This window comes from Lathamus discolor, chromosome 4 (genome assembly GCF_037157495.1).
Source record: "Lathamus discolor isolate bLatDis1 chromosome 4, bLatDis1.hap1, whole genome shotgun sequence".
Lineage (NCBI taxonomy): Eukaryota > Metazoa > Chordata > Aves > Psittaciformes > Psittacidae > Lathamus > Lathamus discolor.
In genome coordinates, this window is record NC_088887.1 from 8,428,679 (window position 1) to 8,456,623 (window position 27,945).

The 27,945-nt window shown below is 52.9% G+C and overlaps 1 protein-coding gene across 4 annotated transcripts; it reads right to left on the bottom strand.

Moving 5' to 3' along the window:
- Positions 1-66: 66 nt before the first annotated feature.
- ATN1 (atrophin 1) lies at positions 67-27,871 on the bottom strand. 4 transcript variants are annotated; one of them, XM_065676222.1, is made up of 10 exons: positions 27,717-27,871; positions 8,051-8,231; positions 7,721-7,858; positions 7,255-7,368; positions 4,964-6,966; positions 4,532-4,748; positions 3,736-4,453; positions 2,278-2,421; positions 1,813-1,993; positions 67-1,249 (listed from the first exon to the last, which is right to left on the bottom strand). In XM_065676222.1, the coding sequence occupies exons 2-10, from the start codon at positions 8,126-8,128 to the stop codon at positions 1,216-1,218; spliced, it is 3,627 nt and encodes a 1,208-aa protein (XP_065532294.1). In that variant the 5' UTR covers positions 8,129-8,231; positions 27,717-27,871; the 3' UTR covers positions 67-1,215. The 4 variants fall into 4 exon arrangements, with proteins under 4 accessions (XP_065532294.1, XP_065532296.1, XP_065532293.1 ...); XM_065676224.1 differs by lacking the exon at positions 27,717-27,871 and adding an exon at positions 27,592-27,612; XM_065676221.1 differs by lacking the exon at positions 27,717-27,871 and adding an exon at positions 26,794-27,084.
- Positions 27,872-27,945: the final 74 nt, after the last annotated feature.

A 27,945-nucleotide genomic window follows, 5' to 3' on the forward strand; every position in this document is an offset into this window, starting at 1 on the left:
CTCACCCCCTGGCTGCAGGGAGCGGTGCGCTCCTGGCCCCGGTGAAAAGAAATGAACACAACGCAGTCTGGTTCTGCAAGGGTTTTTTTTTTTGATCCTTTTTTTCCCCCCCTCTTTTTTAAGATCTTCATATAGATATTTATATATATAAATTATTAGAATGCGTGGTGGGGCTTGGGAGTGCGTGGGGAACTTTGTTCGGGTGGGTTTTTTTTTCTATAGCTGGGTTGTTGGTTTTTTTCTCTTCCTTTTAATGGTTAATTAAGTAAATATATATATATATGGGGACCAATCAAGAGATACAATTGTGAAATCAGACACGCACGCAGGGATGGGAGGGGGCAAGGGGGTCACAAGTTGCTACATAAAACTGCCACGTCTAACAGGATGTGCATGAGTTAAAGTACATCAATTAGAAGGGGTGAGGGGAAAGGGGGCAGCCATCATCTTCAAGACAGTCCCAAGGACGCAGTGTCATTGCTCTGGGCCACGTTGGCTCTCCCGACGGGACTTGGAGGGGGTCACGGTGGTGACTGTGGTCTAGGAAACAGCCTCCCGGTGCTTTGCACCTCGTGGGGAAGCACAGCCACCACCTCGCAAACAGTCTGCGGTGCTTTGCACCCCGATGGCTGGGACTGGGCTCCGCATCGGAAGGGATGCTGGAGAGCAGGAAGCCCCCCCAGCTAACGGGGGAAAGTTCCACATTGCTTTTCCGTATCGCTAAGCAGTATCTTACACCTAAAAGGGGGGTGGGGTGTGAGGAAAAAAGGCTCCGTTGGGTTGAGTTCCTCCTCGCAGAAGCAGGAAAGGTGGCGGCATCGTGCACGTGAAGTCCTGCGATGCGCTGCGCTTCTTATTAAATGCAACTGTTCCCCCGAAACAAAGGATGGAGCTGCTGCCACCCTGAATTCATGTCAGTCTTTGTCGCTTTGAGCTCTGTGCAGTGCTGATGCCGTTTCCTCCAGAGCTCTGCTGAAATCACGTACCGATCAGTTCATGTCCGTTAAGTGGCGTTTCAGTCCCTCCCCATTTTCTGTCCTCTGCTCTCTGCTCCCAGGATGCCATCCTGTAGTGTTCGTCCGTCTTCCCTGGCACTCTGCTGCATGGTGGGATCAGGATGTGTCACTGCAGCTTCCCCTCCCCCAGGATTTGGTTGATTGATTGCTCCTCTTGAGAGAAAGACATGATGATGTCACGCCGACAGTAGAAGTCCGCTTAAAGGGGTTTGTCACTTTCTTTCTTCAGGTGGCTGGAAGAAAGAAGAGGAACAAGGTGATTGAGAAAAAAAGGCAGTTCAGCATCTCCCTCTGCCTTTTGTTAGTCCAGACCTACACAACACCGCTGGCTCGGAGGGTTTTTCAAATCCTTGAAGCAGGAGATGCTATTGAAAAGGAACAACAACTGCACATCTTCCCCTCACACTTGTGAAAGCCTCGTCTTGGCAAAAAGCATCCAACCCTCGCAAATGTCTGGTATTTTGGCAGGGGTATCAGCTGGTGGGAACTGCGTTAGCATGGGTGTAACATGCCAGTTTATCCCCTCCCCAGAGGGGAGGAGATGAGACCCCACACAAGATTAGCCATGGAAGGGCCACTTGCCAAGAATGACCTTGGTGGCCAACTCACTGCTGTGCCCCTGGGGCACGGATCCCTGCTCCTGGGTGTGGGATCAGGCTCAGCTACTCGCTTCAGGGGCAATGCTTCCCTGTCGCCACCGCCTCTGCCCCCTCAGGCCAGCCCTGGGCCCAAAGGTGTTCTGGTGAGGACAGCGCGTCCACCCGCCCCACGGTGAGGAGAGAGCAGGTCCATGCACCTGTAGTAATCCTCCTGCGTCGGGAGCGGCACGCCGTGCAGAGGGTGATGTGCGTGGAGCCACTGCTGCTGTTCCAGAGCCAGGCGCTGCAGCTCAGCTGACTGCGCGTGCATGGCCTGGAGCTGATGTGCTGCGGACATGGGCGCCGAGAGGGAGCCCGGCAGGTCCCTGTAGGGTGCAGCTGCAGTCAAAGATGAAACAGAGAATAAACAAGTTAATGTGACGGCTCCATCCTCACCCGTGGCCCCTCAGCTCAGTCAAGACTCTACTGCACATGCTTTTCCAGCCCTGTCAGTGTGCAGGACTTGCTCATCCACACATAATGTAAGCCTGTTCTATGCCATGCTAAGGCTCTGTTTAGTAGACCTCAGTTCAGTCCTGTAATCCCCTCATGACCACCCTGACCCTTGGAGCTCTGCTGGTACTCTTTAGAGGAGACCAGCAGTCCCTGTGAGCATCCCCTACCAAAAAGCTGGTGGCGCAGCACTTCGTTCTCATGTAGAGGGTGAGGCAGGAGTGGGTTTGGGATGGTTCCAGCTGGGTATGGTATCCGGGTCAGGTGTGATCCCGAGGCAAGTGGGTCGATAAGAGGGTGAACAGAGGCCGAGGCTGGGAAGAGAAGATACCACAAGATAATTGTCCCATGCTTTCTAAGAGGCAAGACGGAGAAAGGCAAACAGACATGGAGAGGGTTGGAGTGTGTTAGGGATGGAATGATTCCAAGGCTAGAAACACAGTACCATGTCCTTCTGAATGTTACTCTTTGTAGTGCACTGAATCTCATGTGAACCAGCCTGGCACAGCTCTGTCCCTACGCTCCTCAGGGAGAAGTACTGCTTCAGAAAGTCAGCCCTGCAAGGACCTGCTCTGCAATCACGTCCATACCCAGTACTGTGCCTATCTGCCAGCCTGGCTGTCATTCACATGCCTCCACAGATTGGGCGCTTCCATTTCCAGGTCTCATCCAGCACAGAGGCTCAGTGCCAGGCACTCACGTTTGCAAGTACTCTCTGAGGCTGCAATGTAAGGTACCACCTACATGAAAACTGCTCTTCCCAGTGTTTTGGACTCACTGCAGGAGTGCTGGCTGGAGGAGCCCAGCTCCAGAGCACGGGGGAAAGGACCCTGATTTGTACCTGATGTCATCTCCGAGTAGCTGCAGCTGCTTAGAGTGGGTGTCTGTCAGTGTCTCTGCCACTAGATCCCACTGACCACTCACAGTACATGGGCATGGCACTTTTCCCTCTAGCACTGTAGTTTGGGCTTCACTTCCCTGAGCTTTTCACCCCTAAGCTTCCTTTTATTTTGCTTTCCTGAGGAGGGGAAAATGGAAGGGACCACCACCTCAATTCTGAAGGACATCAGTCTCCAGCTGCTTACAATTAGTCCACCTTCTGTCCCATCCCATCCCATCCCATCCCATCCCATCCCATCCCATCCCATCCCATCATCTGCAGCAAGAGCCCCAGGAGCAAACTGGAGAACCAAGATTTCATTAGTCCTAAGGATACTGCTGAAACCCATTGTTAGGAGGGCTCTCACTCCCTCTGCAGACCACAGTGTGAGGGATGCAGTCTGCAGCAGCACCAGCCCCCTGGCAGGCAGAGGGACCCTAGCACTCATATTGCATCCCCAGAGATCCAAAACTAAGGGGCATGGTGCAAACAACTCTGCTTGCCTGTAAGCAACAAACTCACAGATGCCCCTACACTTGCAACAGGTATCAACGTCTTTAGTGGGATGGGAGCTTGGGCACAGGTGACTGACCATGATGTTGGTCTCTTCAGCTGAAGAGATGGATCTGGGCCCTGAAAGTCTCTGCAGCTTTTGGGCTTCCCCAGGGCCAGAGGGAGGAAGTGCAAGGAGAGCACAGCAGGAGGGAGAGGGAGGTTTTGTGCAGGGCACCCTCACCATGGTCCTCACCTGCATGTATGGCATCCTGCTGGTGGAGATGGAGGTGGGAGTGGATGTGGGAATGCTGATGATGATGAGGTGTCACATTGAGCATCTGCAGCCGGGCCAGAGGGTCATTGCTGAGAGCAGCCACCCGCTCAGCATGCTGGCGCTCAGCCGCCAAGCGCTCAGCATAGGACATGTCGGGACGAAGGGTCGGGCCGGCTGCCAGCGCCAGCCTCTCTCGCTCCAAGTGGCCCAGCCCTGGGTGGAACGGAAAAGCGGGATGAAGGCCGGGAGCTGTCTGCAGACTCAGCCCGCCGTGGCGTGGGAAGGGATCCATGGCAGCAGCTGGCACGGCGTGGAGCTGCTCCAACTCGGCTGGCTTGACTTCAAAGCCGGGCTTGAGACGCTCACGCAGGTCCCGGTCCCTCAGGTCTCGTTCGCGGGCTTCCCGTTCCCTCAGCTCCCGCTCCCGTGTCGCTGGATCACTGCTGTAGATGGCCGGGACGTTGTACCCCAGCAGACCTGGGTCGACCGCACCAAGCGGCACATAGAAAGGGTGGTTGCGGTTGCTGGGGGACATGACGTGGGGCCGGGCATATTCGCTGAGGGTGCGCAGAGCCGGCGTGTCGGGACCCAGGTATGGGGGAACAGTCGCTACGGCACTGCCCTGCTCGAAGGAGGGGCGGTGGGGGACCGGCCCCAGGGATGAGCACTCAACCGGCCGGCCCTCCTGGGCCATCTTCTGCAAGAGAGCAGACATCAGCGTCAGGGTGAAGCCGAGGGGGTCCTCAAGCATCGGTAACGGGACCCCCAGACTTACCACGCTCCTCTCCAGCTCCCGCTCCTTCTCCCGCTCCCGCTCCTTCTCCCGCTCCCGCTCCCGTTCCTTCTCTTCCCGCGCCTTCTGCTCAGCCTCTCGCCGCACTTTCTCCACCAAGTCTGCCCTTTTCTTGGCCAGCTTGGAGCCATCCAGGGGCACGAAGTACAGATCCGTGCGGGAGCAGGAGTTGAAGCCGCGGTCCAGGTGCTTGTTGAATCTAGGGGCAAGAGGCGAAGCCTGTCAGTGCAGAAGGGGCTGCGGGGCAGGAATGGGGACAGGGGCAGGTAAAGCCGAGCCCAGCAGTGTAGGAAAGGGAAGAGCATCACGGAAAAAGCAAAAGGGTGCAGGGGTACCCCACGCTTGGGGTGCCCTCCCCTTCCCTGCCCCACATGTCCCTCCCACATGTCCTTCCCCAGTGCAGGGACACCTCACCTGGCTGACTGGCTGGCGTGGCTGGGCACATCCACCACCTTGGGAGGCGGCGAGGGGCTGCGAGCCGGCGGCACGGGGCTCTCGGGGGGCTCGTACTCCTCCGACGGCTCCTGCTTGATCTGTGCAGCGCTGAGGGGCAGCGGGGGCGCAGGGGGGGCCGGGGCGGCCATGCTCCCCGGCAGGGCTGCTGGGGCAGAGGGGGCAGGCGAGGGGGCTTTGTAGCCCCCTGCCACGGGGGAGGAGGCCACCCGGTAGCCGGGAGGGGTGGCTGCTCGGAAAGGGGCAGCTGAGGAAGCAGGGGGGGACCCTGGCTTGTAGGGGGCCGGGGGCTGGAAGGTGGGGACAGGCGAGGCCGCCCGCTTGCCATAAGGGACCACGGCCGACGGGGGTACCGGGGGCGAGACTGTCTTGTAGGGGGCCGCGGAGGGGGAGGCCATGGTGGCGATGACAGTGGAGAGGGTGGTGGCAGTGGAGGTGACCGGAGGGCCAGCCCCATGGGCAGGGGAGGGGGGCGGCGGCGGGGGGAAGGTGTAGGTGGCAGGGCTCTGGCCCGGGGGGTGCGCGCACATGCTGGGATAGCTTCCCTGGGAAGAGGCGGCGGAGGAGGATGAAGAGGAAGAGGAGGAGGATGAGGAGGAGGAAGAGGGGGCTGCAGCGGCAGTGGCTGAGGGAGCCTGGCTGTAGGCAGCCTGGCTGTGGGGAGGGTAGAGGCGCAGCCCATAGGTAGCATGGGAAGGATGATGGCTGTTTGACTCCAATCCATGGGGGTAACCCCCAGGGGCCTGGGGGGGAGCTGCGGCTGCTGGGGAGACCCCCCCACTGCTCCCATGGCCATGGTGGTGCTGCTGGGGGGGCTGCTGGTGATGGGGGGGCTGGCCAGGGAAGGGGGCAGCGGGGTGGGAGCCTGCATTGCCCAAGGGGCGGCTGTAGGGGGGTGGCCCCTGGCTCCAGACAGGCTGGGAGGGCAGGGAGGGCTGGGTGTACTTGGGGGGCTGGCTGGACACAGACAGGCCACTGGGTGGGGGGAAGGAGTGCCCATAGGAAGCACTGTAACTGGGCAGGGGCTGGGCCGGGGAGGGCTGGGGGTACTGAGCTGAGGAGCTGGAGGGCGGCAGCGGTGGGGGGGCATAGGGGTAGCGGGAGGGGGCCAGGGCCGGTGCCTTGTCCTGCCCCATGCCGTGGGGCGAGGGAAGGTGGGTGCTCAGGGCCTGCCCCACCATGCCCGGGGAGCTGGAGGCAGCCGCAGCGTTGTTGAGCGGGCGCAGGGCCGGGGGGGGAGGCAGATTGGCGGAGACGTGGGGGAAGGAAGGGGCTGAAGCCGGGGGGGCAGCTGGAGGGTTGGCTGGGGGCGTCTTCTGTGGGGGGAGCCCCCCAACCACTGACGCCAGAGAGATGGGGGTGGTGGGTGGCGGGTTGTGCTTGGCACCGAGGGTCTGCTCACGGCCCCCCGGTGCAGGGAGACCCCCCCCGCCACCGGGAATCTTGGTCCCAACCTGGACCACATTGGCTGTAGGGTAAAGAGGAGCATGGGAGGAGGAGGATGAGGAGGAAGAGGAGGAAGAGGAGGAGGAAGAGGAGGAAGGAGGAGCAGCAGGGGCAGCGGCAGCAGAGGAGGATGTGGGTGTCTGTGGGGCTTGAGCCTGGAAGAGGCGTGAGGGCTGGCCCTCCAGCTGGGAGTGGTAGCTCCCCACCGGGGGTCCCTGGGGGTGCACCTCGCCTGGGAGCCCGAAGCTGGGCTCCGGTGGACGGGGCAGGCTGTCGGGAGCGGGAGCTACCGGCGGGCTCTGCGGGAAGAGCGGCGGGTGGTGGTAGGAGTGAGACGGCCCCTGGGACAGCACGGAGGAGGAGTCGGAGTCATTCTCCACGCTGCCAGGGCTGTAGACGCTGGGCGAGGTGCTCCTGTTATCCTGGTCAATGTCCCGCGGGTCACTGCTCATCTCATCATTGAAGCTGTGGCCATCGAGGCTGTCAACGTCAGACGGGGATGGAGGACAGGGCAACTCCTGAAGTAGGGAGAAGGAGGACAGGGGCATTATGTGGCCTCCCGGACTGTGTGTGCATGGGCCAGGTTCTTGCGACTGAGCTGGGGAAGTCAGGGCATGTGCCCAGTTTCCAGAGCGTGGCAGTTCCCTGCAGACAGAGAGCCTCCATCTGCTCAGTCATTGCTCCTGGCGGCAGCTCTGTATCCAGGCAGATACCATTTAGGTTGGAGGAGCTGCACAGGTAGGGAGCAGGAGACTCCTCTGCCCTGGACCTGGGACACACCAGCAGCCACAGATGGGAGAGCTCACCTCGGTCTTGGCTTTTTTGGGAGCATTGGTGTCCTCCCCTTCACTCTCTGAGATCTCTTCTGCTCGGCCCTGCTTGCTGCCCTTCGGGGCGCAGGATTCCTCCACGCGGCCTTTCTGCGAGGGGGAGGAGAACAAAGAGGTGGGACAGTCACAGGGGAACACAACCTGCAGCAGGCCAGATACAGCCACCATGGTGCTTGCGTTGGAGACCTTAGCAGAGGAACAGTAAGGATCAGGGCAAAAATCTGCACTGAAAAGGGCTGGTGGGACTGAAGAGCAGTGCTTGGGAGCTGGCAGGAAGCGCAAGACGCTGAGGATGAAAGGGGGATCCCCTCCTTTCCAGAGAGTTAACCCAGCATGGATCCTCGGTGGATCCCTTCTGGTTTGCTTCCCTGGATCCCCGGATGGATCCCACACGATCTGAGCAGTGCTGGGGCACCCCAACTCAGGCACTAACTCACGCTACCTTTGTCGCTTGCCGGGACTTCTCAGCCTTGCCATCACTGCTGGAGGTGCTGACACCCCCGGGGGAAGCTCGGCCCCGTGACCTGAGCTCCTCTCGGGGCCCTGGAGTCTCTTTCTTCCGTCCACTCCGCATTGACATCTATGAGAGGGATCACTGGATCAGTCCTGCTTTGCATCTCCCTCCACCTTTGCCCTGTCCCCAGCCTCCCAAAGCCCCTGAGCCCCTGGCACTGCATCACACCAAGCTCACGTCCACCCGCTCTGTTGTGAGTCTCAGCCCCAAACCAAGGCTTGGCTCTGGTGTCCCACCCGCCTCTCCCATCTCACGTACTGAGTCCTTGTTCTGTCTCGTCTTCATTCTTTTGGGTGTGGGACCCCCATTCTCCTTGGCCCGGTTTGATGAAAACATAAATCTTTATCACTCCGTGGCCCCCTTCGGCTGCTCCCGGGGACACGGACACTGGGAAGAGCGGTTCTTCGGGAAGGAGGCTTACGCCAGGTCGTAGTGAATCCTGAAAAGCAGACAAGCAGGTGAGAGGGAAGAAACACAGAGTGGTTTGCTATAGAAAGATGACAAAATTATTACTGTTTCCTTCATTATCACCTACAGACGCAAGCATCTTTACCAAGAACGTAATAAACTTCCCCAGGAGTGGGGGAAAAGATCTGGCCACTGCCACGTCTCATTCCCAATTGCTCGGAACAATACCCACCCAGTGCAAGGCAGTCAGGGCCCCACAACACCACTCTGGAGGAACGGTTAGCAGTGCGTTAACTGGCCTCTGGAATCATTTCAGTGTCTGGATTTCCTTTTTTATTTGATCTTCAGAAAGAGAGAGGAAAAAATAATGGGGAAGTGCTTTGAAATGTTCCTAATGACATGGGGTTCTGACTTCCCAAGTTCCTCTTTGCACTTGTTGTCAGCGACGTAAGTTACACTACCCTTAGCTGGCTGTGTGCTGTCATTAGCTAGCTCTGCATAATGAGCCCCCAGTGGCCTTTGCCCAGGGGGTATTACACAGTCCTGCCCTCTCAAGAGCACAGGCATGTGCATATACGCGCCGGCATGTTATGCAGTGTGACGATGGGGCTCGCTTAGGCTGTTCAATGCCCAAGGTACCCAACTGGGTGTGAGAAAATGTATTTAGCTTTAATCACACATGACACAAACAGAACGAGCTCCGTTCAGTTTGAAATGCCTGCCCATATCTCATTCTCCTCCGTACAGTGGACTGTGTCTCAGTGTACCAGACAGGGTCATGCCCAGAGATGCAGGGTACATTCCTAACACTTTGCAGCAGCAGGAAGATTTCTGAGATACCTCTGAATAAGATCACAGCTTTGTGCTATGTCCAAAAGCACTGCAGGTATTTAACACCCTGTTACGCCACACAGCTCCTAGCTCAGGGTATAAAAGCACCGCGACTGTATTAGCGAAGCGACACAGGGATGATGCTCCTGAAGCTGGTTTGCTTGGCTCCACCCACCTTGAGATCTTTAGCACTGCACTGCACAGATGTTAACCAAACAGAGACTGTCCTTCCCTACCTGCCCTATACTCGGCCTCTGGAATGAACAATGTACAAGACAAGGAAATGTGTCCCGTGGATGAGGCATCAGGACAAAAGCAACACATCTCCTGGGTCATATTCTCTGATCTGGAAGCACAGAGAAATTTTGTCAATAAATATCTCCAATTTGGGGCTCCTAAACGCCATCCCAGACCTGGAAACATCAGCTTCCACCTGGCCAGTGCAGGAGCAGTCTGGATGCACACTCATTTCTCTGAGTAGGGAACTGAAACCAGGGATCAGGGCAAAGGCACCAGACAGAACTCTTGTACCTCCTGTGCAGCCCTGCTGTTGGACTGTGTGACCCCAGGGTCACTGCCTTCCACTGCCTCCATCTCCCTACCTGGAAAAAGGGAGTAATGACACTGACCTGTTTCTTCTGTGGCTCCACGTTTTCCCTGACCAATGCTCAGAGCGACTCACTGGGAAAGTACTTGGGAAGAGCAGGGGATTGGTTGTGTTAATTTCATTAATATTTTATTTGACCCTCATTGTGAAAGCCACTGGGGACTCATCCTGCATTAATTCCCACACACAACAATTCATTAATGGAGACCTCTTCTTTAATAGAAAACTAGCTCAGGATGGTTTAGAACTGACTTGCCGGAGGCAGAGCACTCTCCTCATCCCTCCCAGCTGACACCTTTTGCAGCCTTCCATTTCTGTCTCACTGCGGCCTTTGGTTGCTAACTCGGCTGGCTACACGGATGCTATTCTAGATAAGCATCTAGAATTAACATCTCTCACATGAAGCAAATAATGTAAGCCAGGCTATCCTAATTTAACTCACCTTCAACACACGCCACATTGACAGCCTTTGAGTATTAGCTCAGCTCTGAATACACAGAAGCAGCAATGGCACATCAGCAGTATGTCAGTGCTCTTTACGTTCAACAGGGATGCTACCCACCCCTCCCACACCAAAGAACTGAGCATCATAACACAGCGCACGGGTCTCACTTCGGCTTTCCAGGAACCCTGGAATGATATAATTATGGTCTTCTTCCCAGAGAAGCATGTGTGGCCAACCACAAACTGAAACTTCCCTTTGAAAACAGAGATACCAACTCAGTACTTGTGTTAACCGGTGAATATGCAGTCCCAAACAAAGGCAGACACAAACAGGCATGATTCAGTAGGCAGAATTAATCACTGGGTCAGAAGTTTCTATCACTTAAGAGAGCAAATGCTTTGCTAAAACATGTCCCAGAACTGGCACACACATTATTAGGTGCAGTACAGCAACTGTTACATCAGGGGGCAGGTGAGAGGATCACGACACTGCCTTCTAATTTTAACATCTATGAAATAAAAGCTTGCAATGTGAGCCTTGACAATCAGCAAAGTCACACCTCACCCTTCCCATCACTGAAGATCCCTGTAATCGTCTCTAAAGAGTTCTTAGGGCTCTGTGATTTTGGAAAGGAAACGAGACATTTGGCAGGTTTGCTGTCAAAGGGACAACCTCTTCCTGGCCCTATGAAGCCCTTTAGAGGTTTAACAGCATTATGAGGCACTGCAAATGGCTATTTTCTGTTTGCATTTTGTACAACCCGGCTTGGTTTGGCTTCATGCCCAAACCCCTCCATATTCTCTTGTAAGCTCTGGTGCAGTCTCCTCCAAGCAACACACACTCAACAGGCATCCCCACATGGGATCCAAAATGGATCCTGCTCCTCCTCTCCCCCAGCTTCAAGCAGTTCTCCTTGCCAAAGGTGGACTGTCCTGCACAAGGAGCCAGGAGCAGACAGGAGGCTCCAGATCCTCTTCTGCTGAGGGATGCAGGTAAGTTCTCTTCTTCCCAGGCTGCAGCATGAAGCGACTCTCCACAGGTAACAAAACCAGAGTCAGGTCCATTTCAAAGGAGATGCACTCAAGTTAAGCATATACCCTTGGTCTATCCAGAACACTGGGTGAATGCTTGTGCTTGGCTCGGGGCAGCCAAGTCAGACTGAGGACTGACATCTTGGACTGAGGGTCTGAGAAACCTTCCTAGATGGCAACAGAAGCAGCAGAAATGGGAACGGAACCAAGCTGTCCACGACGGGTTTTGGGGGCTTGGCCAAAACTGTAAATGATAAATGGGTCATGTGCCCCAAATCCAGGGGGCTGAAAGGTTTTCTCGCTTTGTCCAGAGCTCAATGGCACAGCAAGCTCCAGGATAGGCTGCTCCAGTCCACCTGAGAAGGTTAAAAGCCAGCTAAGGTCAAGCTAGCCCTCCCTGGGGCCAGTGACAGGAGAAGGGAGATCTGAAGGCTGCTTCAAAGCTAGCACCACCATTACTTCAGCAGCATGTCTTTAGCTAGCAGACATTTAAGGCCTGATCCAGTCCCCACTGAGATCAGCTGTCAAGAGTTACCATGGTCTCTTCCCCTTCTTTTGCATTACTGCTCTCTTGGGAACAAGAAAACCCAACACCCAAACCAAACAAGCAAACAAAAGGCCACCCAAGAAAACAAACCAAACATCTGCTTGGTTTTATGATCTGCTATTCCTGATCTCCGACTGCAATGTCCCAGCAATCCCAGGCAGATTCAGACCTGGTCCAAGCACGAGGGGAGGTGCACCAAGCAGAATGTGACTCTGGCACATGACATGAGAGCCCTGAGCTAGCCAGCGATGATTTGGGGGTAGAAGGGAATAGCACTGATGTAGCCTACTCTCTCCACCAAAGCTCTGCCTGGTAGACCATGCGCCAGTTGGAGGTGAAGATGTCGAAGTGCATGGCTGGACCACTCAGTCTCAAAGAAGATTAAGCAAAAGCTCTGCCACCCACCAGGACCACAAATACTGCAAGAAGGAGCAGTCTGACAGCATCTGTACTTTGAAACAAACGGGATAGGGCCTACTGTCTGGTCCTGGGGGTGACTGGCATTACACAGCTTGCACCCAGATATCAAAATTCTCCTATCCTCCAAAAGGGGACATCTAACCTGGGCACTGGCTATCAGTATATTCCTATGCTAAGTCCTACACCATGCTCAGGCATCATCCAGGACAGTGCTCTCTGGAACAGACGAAAAACTATACAAAGGAACACCATCCTAATGGACAGACAGCGCTGTGCACCAGTGCTGGGGCCCATTTCATTTGTTACTACAGACACAGCCAGTGTTATCTTCCACTAGATCGTAGTCCACAGAAAGCAAGTTTGAAGTAAGGAGTCAGTGAAACTGTTTCTCCTTCAGACCAAGTACAAATGTTCTGAAGTTCAATTCTCTTCTTTTTTTCCAGTTGGGAACTGCTGAAATCCAAAAGGAACAGCATTTGGCATGCAAAGGCGGACTTGGAAGTCAGAAGATGAAAGAACTAAAAGGAGTGTTTCTCTGCAATTCATTAGCTCTATGTTCCCCATCCTGATTTTTCTCTTCCCCCTTTTGCAAAGCAATGGGTTAGCACTGGAGGGAGGAACCAGGGTGGTGAAACAAACACAACTGCTTTCTAACACATTGCAGATGCTGGAAAGTGTTCTGAAAGTAAGATGGGGTGATAACCAATGGATCCCTCTTGATGGGTAAAGATCACTCAGAAGGGGGTGCCCAGTGGAGCAGTACAGCCAGGGGACACGCACTGTGGGTGGGAAGTCAGAAGGTGGCATATATATACTTGTATATATATACACACACATATACTGCCCAGTGACTAATCACAGGCATTTTTAATCCCTGTCTCCATTTCCCTCATTTTATAGAATGAAGGGAAAATTCCCAGAATGTAATGGAGTTTAACAACTGTGTAGCATCTTGAAAACACGATGTTTCATCCTAAATAATGCAATCAGACAACCTGAATCACACCATTTCCCAATGGCTAATGATTTAACTGCATGCTTTAACTCTGGCGTCTTCTATAGGGCATTGTAGAGAAAGGGAGAGAAGCAAGGGGAAGGGCATTGTGTTCAGTGTTAGATAATAATGACCAAACAGGTCAGGATGCATGTCAGAGTCTTTTGTCAGTCTTTTGACATGTACACATAGCATGACATTACTGTAAAAGCGAAAATGATTGTGTGAGCAAAGGGATTAGGATGCCAAAATGGTTGCATGCCAAAATGGTTGAATACCAAAATGGCACCAGGCAAACACTTGGGGCTAATGTTATCTCGGGTGTGAACATTCCCAGGAATTGCAAGCTTTTTATTACTTGGTAAATTTTGTTAGGAAGAAATATATTTACATGACATGAAATAAAAGGCAGTTTTGAAATATGGGTGGGTTTTTTTTTTAACATCCAAGCTGAATGAAGTCTCTTGATTTAGATTTATCTGTGTATGTAAGAGAGGAGCAGGTTCACAATCCCATCATAAAATGGTCATAAGGTTTGAGGCCACCTGAGGAACCTGAACACACAAGTCATAGAATCACAGAATGGTTTGGGTTGGAAAGGACCTTAAGACCATCCAGTTCCAACCCCCTGCCATGTGCAGGGACACCTCACACTAGACGAGGTTGCTCCAAGGCTCTGACAAACCTGGCCTTGAACACTGCCGGGGATGGAGCATTTACTACTTCTCTGGTCAGCTTGTGCCAGCGCCTCAGCACCCTCACAGTTAAGAACTTCTTCCTTATATCCAACCTGAGCTCCCTTGTTTAAGTTTGAACCCATCTCCCCTTGTCCTATCACTACAGTCCCTGATGAAGAATCCCTCTCCAGCATCCTTGTAGCCCCCTTCACATACTGGAAGCTGCTCTGAGGTCTCCACACAGCTTCTCTTCTCCAGGCTGAACAGCCCCAACTTTCTCAGCCTGAGACCCATGAGACCCAATGAAATGCATCCCAGAGGCCTGAGGGAATTGGCCAATGCAGATGTCAAATCATTCATCATCATATTTGAAAAGTCGTGGCAGTCAGGCCATGTCCCCAGTGACTGCAGGAAAGGGAATATGACCCCATTGCTAAAATAGGTAACAAGGACCCTGTAAATTACAGACCAGTCAGCCTCACCTCAGTGCCTGGCAAGATCATGGAGCAAATCCTCCTGGAAGACACGTCAAAACATACGGAAGACAGGGAGGTGACAAGAGACAACCAATATGGCTTCACCAAGGGCAAGTTTGGACTGCCTAATCGAGTGGCCTTCTACGATGGAGTAACTGCATCAGAGGACAAGGGAAAATGTACTCATGTCATCTACCTGGACTTCTGTAAGGCCTCTGACACAACATTCTCACCACTAAATTGGAGTGATACTGGTTTGATAGACAAGGAATGGAATAGATGGCTCTGTCCATCTGAGAGGTATAGTCAACAGCCCAACGTCCAAGTAGAAACCAGTTATGAGTGGTGTTCCTCAGCAGTCTATACTGGGACCAATACTATTTAACATCTTCATCAACGACATGGACAGTGGCATTGAGCGTACCCTCAGCAAGTCTGCAGATGACACCAGGCTGAGTGGTGCCATTGAGAAACTTGAAGGGATGCCATCCAGAGGGACCTTGAAAGGCTTGAGGCATGCACCCATGTGAAGCAAGTTCAATAAGGCCAAGTGCAAAGTCCCCAGCACAAGAGGGATGTGGGTCCAGAGAAGGGCCACAAAAAAGAAGATCAGGGGGCTGAAGTACCTCTCCTGAGAGAGCTGGGCTTGCTCAGCCTGGAGAAGAGAAGGCTCTGGGGACACCTTAGGGCAGGTCCAGTGCCTAAAGAAATCTGTACAAGACACCTGGCGAAGGGCTTTGGACAAGGGCCTGTAGGGACAGGACAAGGGGAACGGCTTTAAACGGACAGAGGGGAGATTGAGATGAGCTCTTAGGTAGAAGCTCTTCCCTGTGAGGGTGCTGAGGCGCTGGCACAGGGTGCCCAGAGAAGCTGTGGCTGCCCCATCCCTGGCAGTGCTCAAGGCCAGGTTGGACACAGGGGCTTGCAGCAACCAGGTCTAGTGGAAGGTGTCCCTGCCCGTGGCAGGGGGTTGGACTATGGTGATCTTTAAAAGGTCGCTTCCAACCCAAACCAGTCTGCAATTCCAAGGTTCTATGTCTAAAATAATACCTCCCATGCAAAAAAAGAACTCAGACTGAGCCAAGAGCTTTAATCCTTTTCTTATATGTACTTGTTGACCTATCTGTCAGCAGTACTTGTTGACAAACTCACCTGTCATGCTACCTAGGTGCTCCTCCTTCCTAGTAAAATAATAAAGGAAAATTCAAACGCTCACATTTCAGGAAAGGGTGCCAAATCCGAGCACTAAAAATAAGCTTGCAGTGTGCTGGCAGACTTAGAAGACAGAGCCAGTTTATGTTTTATGAAGGCTCTATTAACGTTTTGTTTTCTTAATTCGGTACAACCATGAGGAGTAAGAACATTATTTTAAACATGAAAGTTGTAATTCGGGTACCTCCATTCAATGAAAAACAGATCTGAGCGAAAAAAAAGGTCTTTCCTGACAAGCAGAGTGAAGTAAAAACAATTACAGCTAAAGCAAGGTAATAAATAATTAAAAAATCATGCATTTAACAATAGCTTAATTTACAGCATAAAAGAATATATTAGTTTTGGCAGGTGTAAATGAAACTGAAGTTTGATTCACTCGATGAAGGCTGGATGTACTAAAGCAGGTCCCGTTAATCATAAAACGATTCCTGAGGGCACACTGAAGTGACTGTAAGTATGGAACAGATTTGCTTAAAAACCTCCAAAGAATCATTTCATTTCCCCAGAGGAGGCCTCGGGATCTCTTGGAGACACAGGCTGGCAGAGCCCAGTGGGGGATCACAGAAAGCAACACACTGGGCTCTTTCCTTTGCGAGTGAGATGGAGGCCTGCGGGTGCACCATGCAGAGGAAGGACACTCCACTCTCCATAGTCACTGTTTTAGGAAGTCCAGCATCTTCTGTGTTAGGAACGCCTGAGCGCAACTCACCTGTGGAGCTGTTAGGGTTTAAGGGTCTATTGTAATATTTGACACTTGGTTTTATATAAATATACCCCTTCACTAAGGAATGCAAAGGGAATTACTCAAAGACATAACTTCCTAATTGCCCAGAGACTTAAAGGAAGATGTAAGGCACAGCTGCAGGGCTCTGCTCCAAACTCCTGCTCACTGTTGAGCTGACCCCATATCTAGATGGGGTTGCTGAGAGCCTTGTCCAGACAAGTCCTAAACATCTCCAAGAATAAAGCTTCCCCAGCTGACCTTGGATACCCATTCCAATGTGGAAACACTCATTAACAGCTGTAATTTCCTTGTTGCAACTCATGACCATGATTCCCTGTACTGTAGCTCCTCACTGTTGGTACATGGAAGTTATTCACCTGAGGGCTCAGAGCCCTCAGTCCCAGACAAAGCAGTCAGAATGTGGAGAAGAACCAGAGGGAAGCTCAGTAGCGAGAAGGATCAAACTCTGCAAATGGTTATGAATTAATGAAACGCAGCAAGTCCCAGGCTAGGTGGAAGAAAGCCTGATGGTGTCTCACAAGGATCAATGTCCAAGTGCAAGGCCCTGCACATCTGGATCAGGGCAATCCCAAGCACAAGTACAGGCTGGGCAGAGAATGGATTGAGAGCAGCCCTGAGGATAAGGACCTGGGGGTGCTGCAAGATGAGAAACTGAACATGACCCAGCCTCAGTGTGTGCTTGAGCCCAGAATCCCGCCATGTCCTGGGCTGCATCAAAAGCAGCGTCACCAGCAGGTCGAGGGAGGTGGACCTGCCCCTCTACTCTGCTCTTGTGAGACCTCACTTGGAGCACTGTGTGCAGTTCTGGTGTCCTCAGCATAAGAAGGACATGGAACTGTTGGAGCAAGTCCAGAAGAAGGACCACAAAGATGATCAGAGGACTAGAGCATCTCTCCTATGAACACAGGCTCAGTGTTGGCCTTGTTCAGGCTGGAGAAAAGAAGCCTCCGGGGAGACCTTAGAGCAGCCCCAGTGCCTAAAAAATTCTGCACAAAAAATCTGCAGAGGGACTTTTTACAAGGGCCCGTTGTGACAGGACAAGGGGGAATGGCTTTAACCTGACAGAGGACAGAATTAGATTGGATATAAGGCAGAAGTTCTTCCCTGTGAGGGTGCTGAGGCACTGGCACAGGCTGCCCAGAGAAGCTGTGGCTGCTCCATCCCTAGCTCAAAGCTAGACTGGATGCGGCTTGGAGCAACCTGCTCTAGTGGAAGGTGTCCCTGCCTGTGGAACTGGATGAGCTTTAATGTCCCTTCCAACCCAAACCATTCTGTGATTCTATGATGTCCTACCTGGCAATGGCACTACATTAGGAGACACTGTCAGTATCGCAGAGAATCACAACTTAAGAGATAACTTAAGAGAACACAACACTAAAGCAGCAAAACAAGGATGGATACTGCAAAAGGGCAATCTACGTGGCTGACGAAAGCCAATTAATGATGGTAATAACAAGGATGAGAACTGAGAACTGTAAAAGGACTTTCCAAGAGCGACTCTGGGCAACTGACAATGGGCAATTAAACAGCACATGAACTTTTATCTAGATAAATATTATGCAGCGCACACACAGAGGAAAAAACAACTCCATCTCCATGTATAAAATGATGGACCCACAGCTGACTTGGTGCCACTCAAGAGTGATCCCCTTGGGATAGGAGAGGCAAATCCATGAAAATGTCACCTTTGTCTTGAGCAGCCATCAGGAAACAGAACCACATGCCAGAAATTCATGAGAAAGGAACTGGAAACAAAACAGAGAATGTCATCATGCCCTTGCACAAACCCATGGCTTCCCCACATCTTTGAATGTGTGTGCAGTTCTGCTCCTTCCACAGGAACTAGAAAGGGTAATGAAGAGGCATGACTGAGCAGGCTAGACATCTCTGTCCAGAGAAAAAGTTAGTGAGTACGTGATCAACAACTGGAAAACCAGGAAAAGTAGAGGTTAGGTAGGAAATGACTTTCCACTGTCTTTTGCAGGGCAAGGACTTAGGACCATCAGATAACACTACAAGGAAAGAATTTCAAAACCAACAAGACAGTTGCTCTTGAACTGGGTGGCTGCAGAATTCCCAGCCAAAGGACACTACAGGTGTTAGAAGGTTGCATGGATTTGCCAGGAAACTAGATAATCTCATGGAAGAAAGAACAGCTGGTGCTTTCTGAATGGCTAGAGACCACATCCAGCTATAGCAGTTCCTCCGCCAAAACCAGTTTGAAGCTGCAGGAGCATCAGAGGAAAACAGCACATAAGCTTGCCTTAACTTACCCTTTTTGCCAGGGATTTGGAGCAGGGCATGTGGACTAGATGGACCTAATAGAGTCCCTGGCATGTCTTTAAAAAGTTCAGTCAGAAGGGGCATTTCAGCTAACTGAGAAGGCTGGTACAAGAACAAATGGGTATAACAAGGCCACCAACAGTCCGAAGATGGAAATGAGAAGACCCTTGGCCATACAGTGAAGCTCTAAACCAGCCATCACTGAAGCAAAACAGAGGCAAAAGCAAATCATTAAGACAGAATTCAGTCTGTCTGCAAACAGGCATGGTGCCCAAAGAGACTGGGAGGCAGGCCTGAAGGTCAAAGGACTCCAGGAAGGCTGGACATCCTTCCAGAAGGGCATCTTAAAGGTGCAGAAGCAGGCCATCCCCATGTGCCCAGACATGTGCTGGCAGGGAAGAAGACTGCCCTGGCTGAACAGAGAGCTGTGACTGGAATTCGGGGGAAAATGCAGAGTTTATGACCAGAAGAATGGGCAGGCAACTCAGGCGGACAAGGATGTTGGGTGGTTATGCAGGGAGAAAATTAGAAGGGCCAAAGCCCAACTAGAAACTGGTTACTGCCACAGACAGACAACAGACAGACAAAAAAAATGATTCTATGAATACATTAGTAACAAAGGGAGGACTATGGAGAGTCTCCATACTTTATTTAATGTTGGAGGAAACAAAGTGATAAAGGATGAGAAAAGGCTGCAGTACTTAATGCCTTCTTTGCCTCAGTCTTTAACAGCCAGACCAGTTGTTTTCCAAGTACCCAGCCCCCTGCGCTAGAAGACAGGAACAAGGAACAGAATGAAGCCTCCATAATCCAAGGGGAAATAGTCAACAACCTGCTACCACTTCAGTCAAGTCTATGGAGTCAGGTGGGATCCAAGGGTACTGAGGGAGCTGGTAGAAATGCTCACCAAGCCATTCCCCTATCATTTACCAGCAGTCCTGACCAGGGAGGTCCCAACTGACTGGAGGGCAGCAAATGTGATGCCCACCAAGAGGATCTGGGGAACTCCTGGCCTGTCAGTCTGACCAGGGAAGGTTATGGAGCAGATCATCTTGAGCACCATCACATGGCATGTACACGACCACCAGGTCCTCTGCTGCCCCAGTCAGCAGAGGTTTTATGAAAAGCAGGTCCTGCTTGACCAACCTCATCTCCTTCTATGACAAGGTGACCCACTCAGCTGATGAGGGAAAGGTTGTGGATATTGTTTACCTGGACTTTAGTGAAGACTTTGACACAGTTTCCAACGGCATTCTCCTGGAGAAACTGGCTGCTCATGACTTGTATGGGCACATGCTTCACTGGGTGGAAGACTGGCTGGATTGCTGAGCCCAAAGAGTGGTGGTGAATGGAGTTCAATCCAGCTGGTGGCCCGTTACAAGTGGTGTTCCCCACAGCTCAGTACTGGTGCCAGTTCTGTGTATCGGTCATCTGGATGAGGGGATTGAGATCGCTCTCAGGAAGTCTGCAGATCAAGTTGGGGGGAGTGTTGATCTGTTTGAGGGGGGAAAGGCTTTACAGAGGGATCTGGACAGGCTGGATCGATGGGCTGAGGCCGGTGGTATGTGGTTCAACAAGGCCAAGTGCTGTGTCCTGCATCTGGGCCACAACAACTTCCTGCAATGCTCCAGGCTTGGGGGAGAGTGGCTGGAAAGCTGCTCATGGAAAAGGACCTGGGGGTGCTGAGTGATTGAACATGAGCAGCTTGTGCCCAGGCAGCAAAAAAGTCAACAGGATCCTGCCTGTATCAGCACCAGTGTGGCAGCAGGGCCAGGGCAGTGACTCCCTCTGTGCTGGGCACTGGTGAGGCTGCACCTCGAATCCTGTGTTCAGTTCTGGGTCCCTCACTTCAAGAGAGACATTGAGGTGCTGGAGCAGGGCCAGAGAAGAGCAATGGAGCTGGTGAAGGGTTTAGAGAACAAGTCTCATGAGGAGCTGCTGGGGTAACTGGGGTTGTTCAGTCTAGAGAGAGGGAGGCAGAGGTGAGACCTTACTGCTTCCTCCCTACAACTACGTGAGAGTGTAGCAATGTGGGTATCGGGCTCTGCTCCCAAGTAACAAACAGGGCAATTTGCACCAGGGGAGGTTTATCCTGGATATTGGGAAAAATTTCTTCACCAAAAGGGTTATGAAGAATTGGAACAGGCTGCCCAGGGAAGTGGTGGAGTCACCACTTCTGGAGGGATTTGAAAGATGTGCTTTTAGGGACATAGTTTAGTGGTAAACTTGACAGCGTTAGGTTAACTGGTGGACCTGATGATCTTAAACATCTTCTCCAGCCTAAATGAGTCTATGATTCTGTGACTTTGCAGACAGTGACCAAGGACACTCTTTTGATTCTGTTTCTAGAGATTCGCGACTGACAGTAAAGCCAAAGCAAGTGCCATCTGTGCAAAGGGCACGCATCTGATCACAATGAAGACGGACAGACACATCCAGAAGTAAAGGAGTGAACTGATGCCAGGAGATGGGCACAGGAACAATCATCCAGCAGACCTGAGACACTGAGCTTTGACTTTACTGCCTGGGATCCCACAGCTTTTCCTTGATTTACAGAACTGGTTAAGTGGGATGATTCTGTTCTCACCTCTGGGGCTGAGGCGAAGGGAGACCCAGTGGTGTGTCTGGGAAGATTAACATGGAAAGAGATCACTGGAAGTCTCCACTCAAAGTCCCTGTTCATAGTAAACTGCAAAGCTAGATGAGGTTGTGACAAGCATCTCAGGAAACAGAATGTCCCCATCCTCCCTGGCAACTTATGCCAGGGCTGAACCACCCTTGGGAGGAAGGAGAGGTTTTTATCATACATACTTCGCCAAGTTCATGATGAAGTATGATTTTCATTCTAACGATTTTATGAAATCGGAACACACAATGGCTAAAACAAGGTCTTCCTGGTCATGACACAATGAAGGATTAAAAGTGACAAGTATCCAAAATTCTCCCTGATCCCAAGAGAATTCAAAGCAAGCAATTCATGCCAAAGTGCTACCACCTACAGATAATACAACCTGCCTTAAGGATTACGGACACCAGCCTCCACCTCTCAAGTGGGCACTTGAGCCCAGAGACTGAGGCCAAATGATTGAGGATTTTTACATCACAGAATCAACCAGGTTGCAAAAGACCTTTAAGATCAAGAAGATAAGACGGTAGAATGCTTTCAAGGATGAAGATCCAAGGATACACAAGGCCTTGTAATTAAGGGCTGATAGCAAATGGAACATGAGTTCCCAGTACAAGACTTCTGAAAGGGTTACTCCTGAATGAATGAAACCACTGGTGCATAGAGAGGAATCTTCTTCAGGAGCAGGAATAGAGAGACCATTTTTACCTGACTATATACAGTACTGGTGTGACCTTTATGGGAGTAGCATGGGCAATTTTCACATGTGTACTCCAAAAAGAATGCCAACAAACTTAAAACTACCAAAATAGAACAAAGAAGGATTTCTAGTAACTCCTCGCCCCCCTTACAGAAAGAGCCTTAAAAAGCCCAGTATATTTAGCTTATCATAGAAAAGGTTAAGAGGCACGTTAAACGTGGCCTACGAGTACTACAAAGGGAGAAGACTGCTGACAGCAGAGGGCTCTTTAATGCACAAGACCCAGTGGATCTTGCTGAAACTAAACAAATTCCACACAGAAAATGTGCAAAATCTGAAAAGTAGGAGAAATCAGTCACTTGGAAAACTTGCCCAGGGATCTAATGTATACCTGGAAATCTTTTAAGGGTTTTATTTATTCTATTCTAAAATAAATACCTTTAATATTTTCTGTAAAGACCACCAGGTGCCATTTCCTGCCATGTGCTGTGCACGAGAGGACCAGCCAGTTGTTCACACCAGGTTTTTCAATACTAAAGTCATTAGCAGTTATACAGAGAGGTTGGCCAAGAGGTGATGGGGTCTACAAGATCTGGGTGAAAATGTACTTCGAAAGCAATGGTGCAGGAAAGCTTGATGGATAATCACAACTGGATAAACCACTCTTCGTAGCGGGTGGACCCTCCTCATGTGTCTGGCCAACTCTGAACAGTTCTGAGAGAATTCACTTCATCTACTGCACTGCCTGAAAGAAAAACAGTAGTATATCCAAAACACTATGCTGTAGATACACTTTATATCTGATACACTGTGTTATATATCTCAATATAAAATTTAAGATATAACATTGTGTATTATATACTATATAATACAGGCTATTATAAATATTGTGATATATACGCACAGGCATGAATATATATACACACAGTATATCCCATCCACTGTCCAAAGAGATGCAACCTTCACTTAAGTGATCTATAACACAGAGAGACCTTGTGAAAGAAACATCAATCAGGGTATTATCAAGTGCCTTGTAAGGCAGGAAAGCACAAGACTAACCATTTTCCAGCTAAACTGATCTAGTATGTCACCAGGGCAAGAGACATGAAGGAAGACTGAAAGCACCCAGCTACCCTTCTTCAGCCAAGCCCAGACAGACCATCGTTGGCTGAAATCGGTCAGAGAAGACTCCGAGTTACCCTTTGGTTTGTAGGTGAAAGTACTGCCACAACAATCAATCAAATATTGATAATCTTACAGGAGACAATAACAAATCAGTGTTTGCTGCCACAACAAATGCAGAAAACAGCCTGTCAGAGATTTCTGCAGGAGCACTACTAGTGGAGTTCTGGAGGTAAGTCAAGGCTTCTGAAGCGATTGTTTCCTCACAAAGCTGACTTGTGTTCAACTTCTTAACATATGCCAAATCCTCCCCCCAAAATGCTGCAAGCCCAAATCAGCCAACCACACTAAGGGAGAGAGGAGAAGCTCAAACTACTTGAGCTGGAAGCATCCCCTTCTGTCTCATCACTCTCCACACACATCCGAGGACATGGGTTGTGGGCTTGCAACTGCCCACCACATGACTGGAAGGACAAAAGATTCTCCAGTGTTCACCTAAGTGCGACACAAAGAGCAATGGGACATGTGCCTGGCCAACCCAGCAACACGTCTTGGGGACTGCGGCAGCTTCAGTAACAAGCAAGGCACTTAGATGGAGTAATTCATGTTCATGTTAACCCATCCGCTGTGACCAGACTTGGGCAGTGATCACAGACCCCAGGTGTAGCACACTGGTTTAAGAGCATGACGTTTTCAGAGATGCTGCCACTTTTAAACACACTTGGAGCTTGTGCTGCCTTTTCCTTTGGTCTTTCAGAAATTTGTAATGCATTACTATTCTGTACTTCACGAGTAACACTCCTCAACAAGTACAGATGGAAGAGGCAGAGTGATAAACACAGGAAACACACTTCATACCTCCATAGCATCTCCTAAGGGAGGAAGAAAGAGATCAGAAAATCCACTGGAGGCAAGAAAGTAATTTATTTGTCTGGAAGAGAATGGGAGAAAGAAACAATAGAACTGGGGCAGACACAGCCTGACAGAGGAGGAAACCAGGTCCTCAGAAGAAAAGGCAGACACCAAAGAGGAAAAATATAAGACTGGGTAAACATTCAGGTACATATTTAAGGGGGGGCCCAATTGAATAAATGCTCAGACCAATCCCAGAGAGTACCTTTGCAAAGGTATTACACCTCAGATGTGGTAAAGAAATAATCCTTCCCTACACACCTCTGTGTTCCACAGCGACTGTTCCCCTTGACTCCACCTCCATCCCATAGGAAAATGCTGATGGACATGAGGGAGCTCCAGGAGGTACCGTGGGGAATACACGGAGTGCCACAGGCTGAGCTTTTGGAAGAAGAAAACCTACCTGATTAATTTCGGCTACAAATAAAAACAGGATGGAATACTTCAGCTGGAAGGGACCTACAATGACCATCTAGTGCAACTGGACTAGATGCTTCCCCTCTTGAGGAAAAACACGTATCAGGGTGCTTTTACTGATGCCACTATGCTATAGAATCATAATCCCTTGCATGCCCACTATTACTTTGGAACACAAGTATGCCCACAAGAAACCTTATTGTAATTCCTTGTGCAGACAAACCTGAAGGTTTCAGAGGTATCCAAGGGGTACAAAATCTAGGGGAGGAGGTAAATGCATACAAAGAGAGGCAAAGGCAGGCCACTGCAGCAGGTTAGACCTGTTAATCATCTTCATTAGGATTCACTGCACATTTCATTTTCAAATGTTTGGAGGGTTTTTATCATTTCTAGCAAGACCCATGGTACTGCACTGTTCACTCCTTGGCCATACTTGAAAAGCACCATCATGAAACACAACTGAGAAAGCCTGGTGTGAAAGACCAGATCATTCCCAAGAACTTGGGGAAATACACGAACGATTGGTTGTGCAGTCACCTATAACAAATATAACAAAAATAACAATCTGGTCAAGAAACAGGGGTGGGGAAGGATGAAATTCATTCCAATGAACAATTCATCCGTTCACATTTACATGCATCCATCCATGGTCGTGATGATCGTGGAGCTCCAGGCCCTCAGGAGCGCATGTGCGGCACAACAGTCACACACAACACCCTCTTAGAAGAAGGCTTAGAGGAAAGGAGGTTCCAGCCTTCAACTCAACCAACTGTGGTATTCAGCTCATGTGCTGACACACCGAACGTGGTGGGAAGTCAGGGCTGAACTCTAAAGCTTTAGGCATACGCATACTCAAAGGGCGTGTAACCAAGCTCCGCCATTCAGGTGGACACAAAACAAATGGCATTTCCAACTCCTTCCCCCTGCTCTCCTGCTACACACCTCAGGATAATGGTCCACTACTTTTTCCTCACTTTTTTTTGTGCTGGAAAGCACAGCAGTTCTCATGTAATCCACCCAAGACAATCAGAGAGAACGAAAACAGATTTGAGTGGCTAGCTCAGTAAGGACACACTGCTCCTCAAGAACCACAGCACTGCAAAATAGACCCTGCAGACAAAAGGAATACAAATTCTTACAGTAGCCATCCTGGGAACTAAGTAACTGGCTGTGTGGAACTCCAGGCAGCCACAGCACCAAGAGGAACAACAAGAAAGACACTGCCCATCTCAAAAGCAACTTGAGGCAACATACAATAGCTACCAAGGCAGAACTCGATGGCAAGCAAAAGCAGTGTGCAAAAGTGATGCCACAGTGACCAAATGGCTGCCACTTCCAACAGCACAGCGGCCACTCGGCAAAATACAACCGGCAATGCGCTGGGCAGCAGCAGCCACAGGCCGGCAGCCTGCAGAAGCCAGCCGGGCAGAACTGCCACTGCTCGCCCCACGGCACAGCCACAGCTGGGAAATACAGATGCTGCTTCTCCAAAACGCCTCAGCAGCAACCAGCCCCACACGCTGAGGGATCTCAGCCGGTTCAAAGGGAGTTCAACCACCATCCTGATGCCGCCCAACCATTCGGGTCTGGTCTGCTGCGCGGGTCCCAGGCAGCAACCCGGCTTCCGAAGGAGCGGGCAGCGGGTCCCCCGACTGAGAGTGGCATCGTGGAGGGGGCGAATCCCACCCATGCCTGCCACGGAAACGGAGGACGAGCGAACGCACAGCTCCATGCCCCGCTTCCCCCGATGGAAAACATTCCCAAATACTCCTGCCCGCACCTGCATAACCGCGAACAATACTAAGCTCGCCGGGAGAAGGGGGCGGTTTTGGGGGCCAGCAGCGTGCCGCCTGGTCCCGTCCCCCCCCCCCCCCCCCCCCCCCATCTCCGGCATCGCTGCGGGTCCCTCCCCGCTCAGTGCGGGGCTGCGAACTCTCAAGTCCCGCCTGGCCCCCCCGGGTCCCTTCGCCGCTGGGCACCCCCCCCCCCGGCCCCGCTGAACTTTCCGCTGCAGGGAAGGGGGGCTCCGCGGGCGGTGACGTCAAGCAGGCGCTCAACGGGGGGTGTCCCCGCCCCGGGACCCCCGCGGCGGGCGCTGAGCCCCCTGCCCGGCCCCCATAGCCCCGCTCCTCTTCCGGAGGGGGGGGGGGGCGCGGAGCTGCCGCCGCCAAAGCCAACGAGCCCCGGGCGGGCAGCGCCCCCCCCCCCCCCCCTCCCGGTAATTTACGAGCGGTCCCGTGCGCCGGGGGGAGCAGGATGGGGCCGATGGGCCGCCCTGCCCGTGCCTCCGTGACCCGCGGCGTGCCGGCGGCCTCGCCGCATCCGTAACCCCGCCGGGGCAGGCACCGCCGGGGGCCCCTTCCCAGCGCCGCGGGGGTACCCCCAGCCCCCCAAACTTTGCTGTTCCCCCGCCCCACCGCTTCGCCCCCCCTCCCGACAAACGGACCGGGGGTGGTGGGGGGAAAAACACCCACCCGCGGAAGAATGCAGCGAGTGGGCGAAAATGACAAGCAGGGCGGGAGCGGCTGTGAGCGGGCGAGGGACTCACCGGCGGCTCCGGAGGGGAGGTCGAATGAAGGGAGGAATGGAGGCGGCGAGGAGCGGGGGGAAGGGATTTAAACGCTGCCCCCCCCTCCCTTTTTCTCGCCCCCCTTCCCTTTTCCTCCCTCCTCCTTTTCCGCGCTCCCTCGTATCCTCTCGCGTCTCCGGAATAACCGGGCGGCGGCGGCGGGGGGCAGCGGCTCCGGGGGTGCGGCGGGGAGCGGGGCCCCCGCGCCTCAGTCGCCCCCTCTCCCGCCGCGCACCCCGCGCTCAGGCGCCGCCGCCTCTGCCCCGCCGCCCTCCCTCCCTCCCTCCGCTCCGACCGCGGCCCGCCTTAGCCACCTCCCATTTCCGAAGAGCCCAGAACCAGCCCCCCCCCCCCCCCCCGCCCCTCCGCTCTGTCCCCCCCCAGCCGCGCTCGCCGCCGCCCCTCCCCGCGGGGGGCCCCGCCGCACGACCCCCAACCCACCCGCGGCAGCGTGGGGTGCGGAGCGGCCGGCCCGGCCCCCGCCCCGCGGCCCCGGCACAAAGGCCCGGGGAGGGGGAGAGCCCCGAGGAGCCTTTTTGGCAGGACGGGCCTGGGGCGACCGAGCCCGTTTGGGGAGGGGGTGAAGGGAGGGGGGGGTGCGAGAAGGAACCGGCGGCCGGAGCCGCGCTCCCCACGGCCGCGGGAGGGGACTCGGCGGGCGGGGGAGGCGGTGCGGGGCCGGGGCCTCCCGGGGGGCGGCGGCCGCCTGCCTGGCGCTCCTCCGCTCCCGCCCCTCCCTCGGTCCTGCCGGCCGCCTCCCATCCCCCGCCCGGTTACCAGGCAACGGCACAAAGGGAGAGCCTCGCGCGGGGACCGGCCGGCCGCCCCGCCCGCACCGGGCCGCGGCATGGCCCCGGGGTCGGGCGGTGTGTGTGTGTGGGGGGGGGTGTCCCGGTTCCTACCGCCTATGGCGAAGCGGGGCCAGGCCAGCGGAGGGGTCGCTGGGAGCCGGCGGGTGCGGGCCTCGCCCCGGCGGCGCCACATCGCACCGCCACTTGAAGGCGGCCGCGCGGTGCGGGAGAGCGCCTGAACCCCCTCCGCCCCCGGCGGCCGCGTTGGGCCCCACCGGCGGCGGACATTGAACGGTTGCCGCCGAAGGAAGGCCTCGGGTAGAGGGAATGGGGCGGCCGG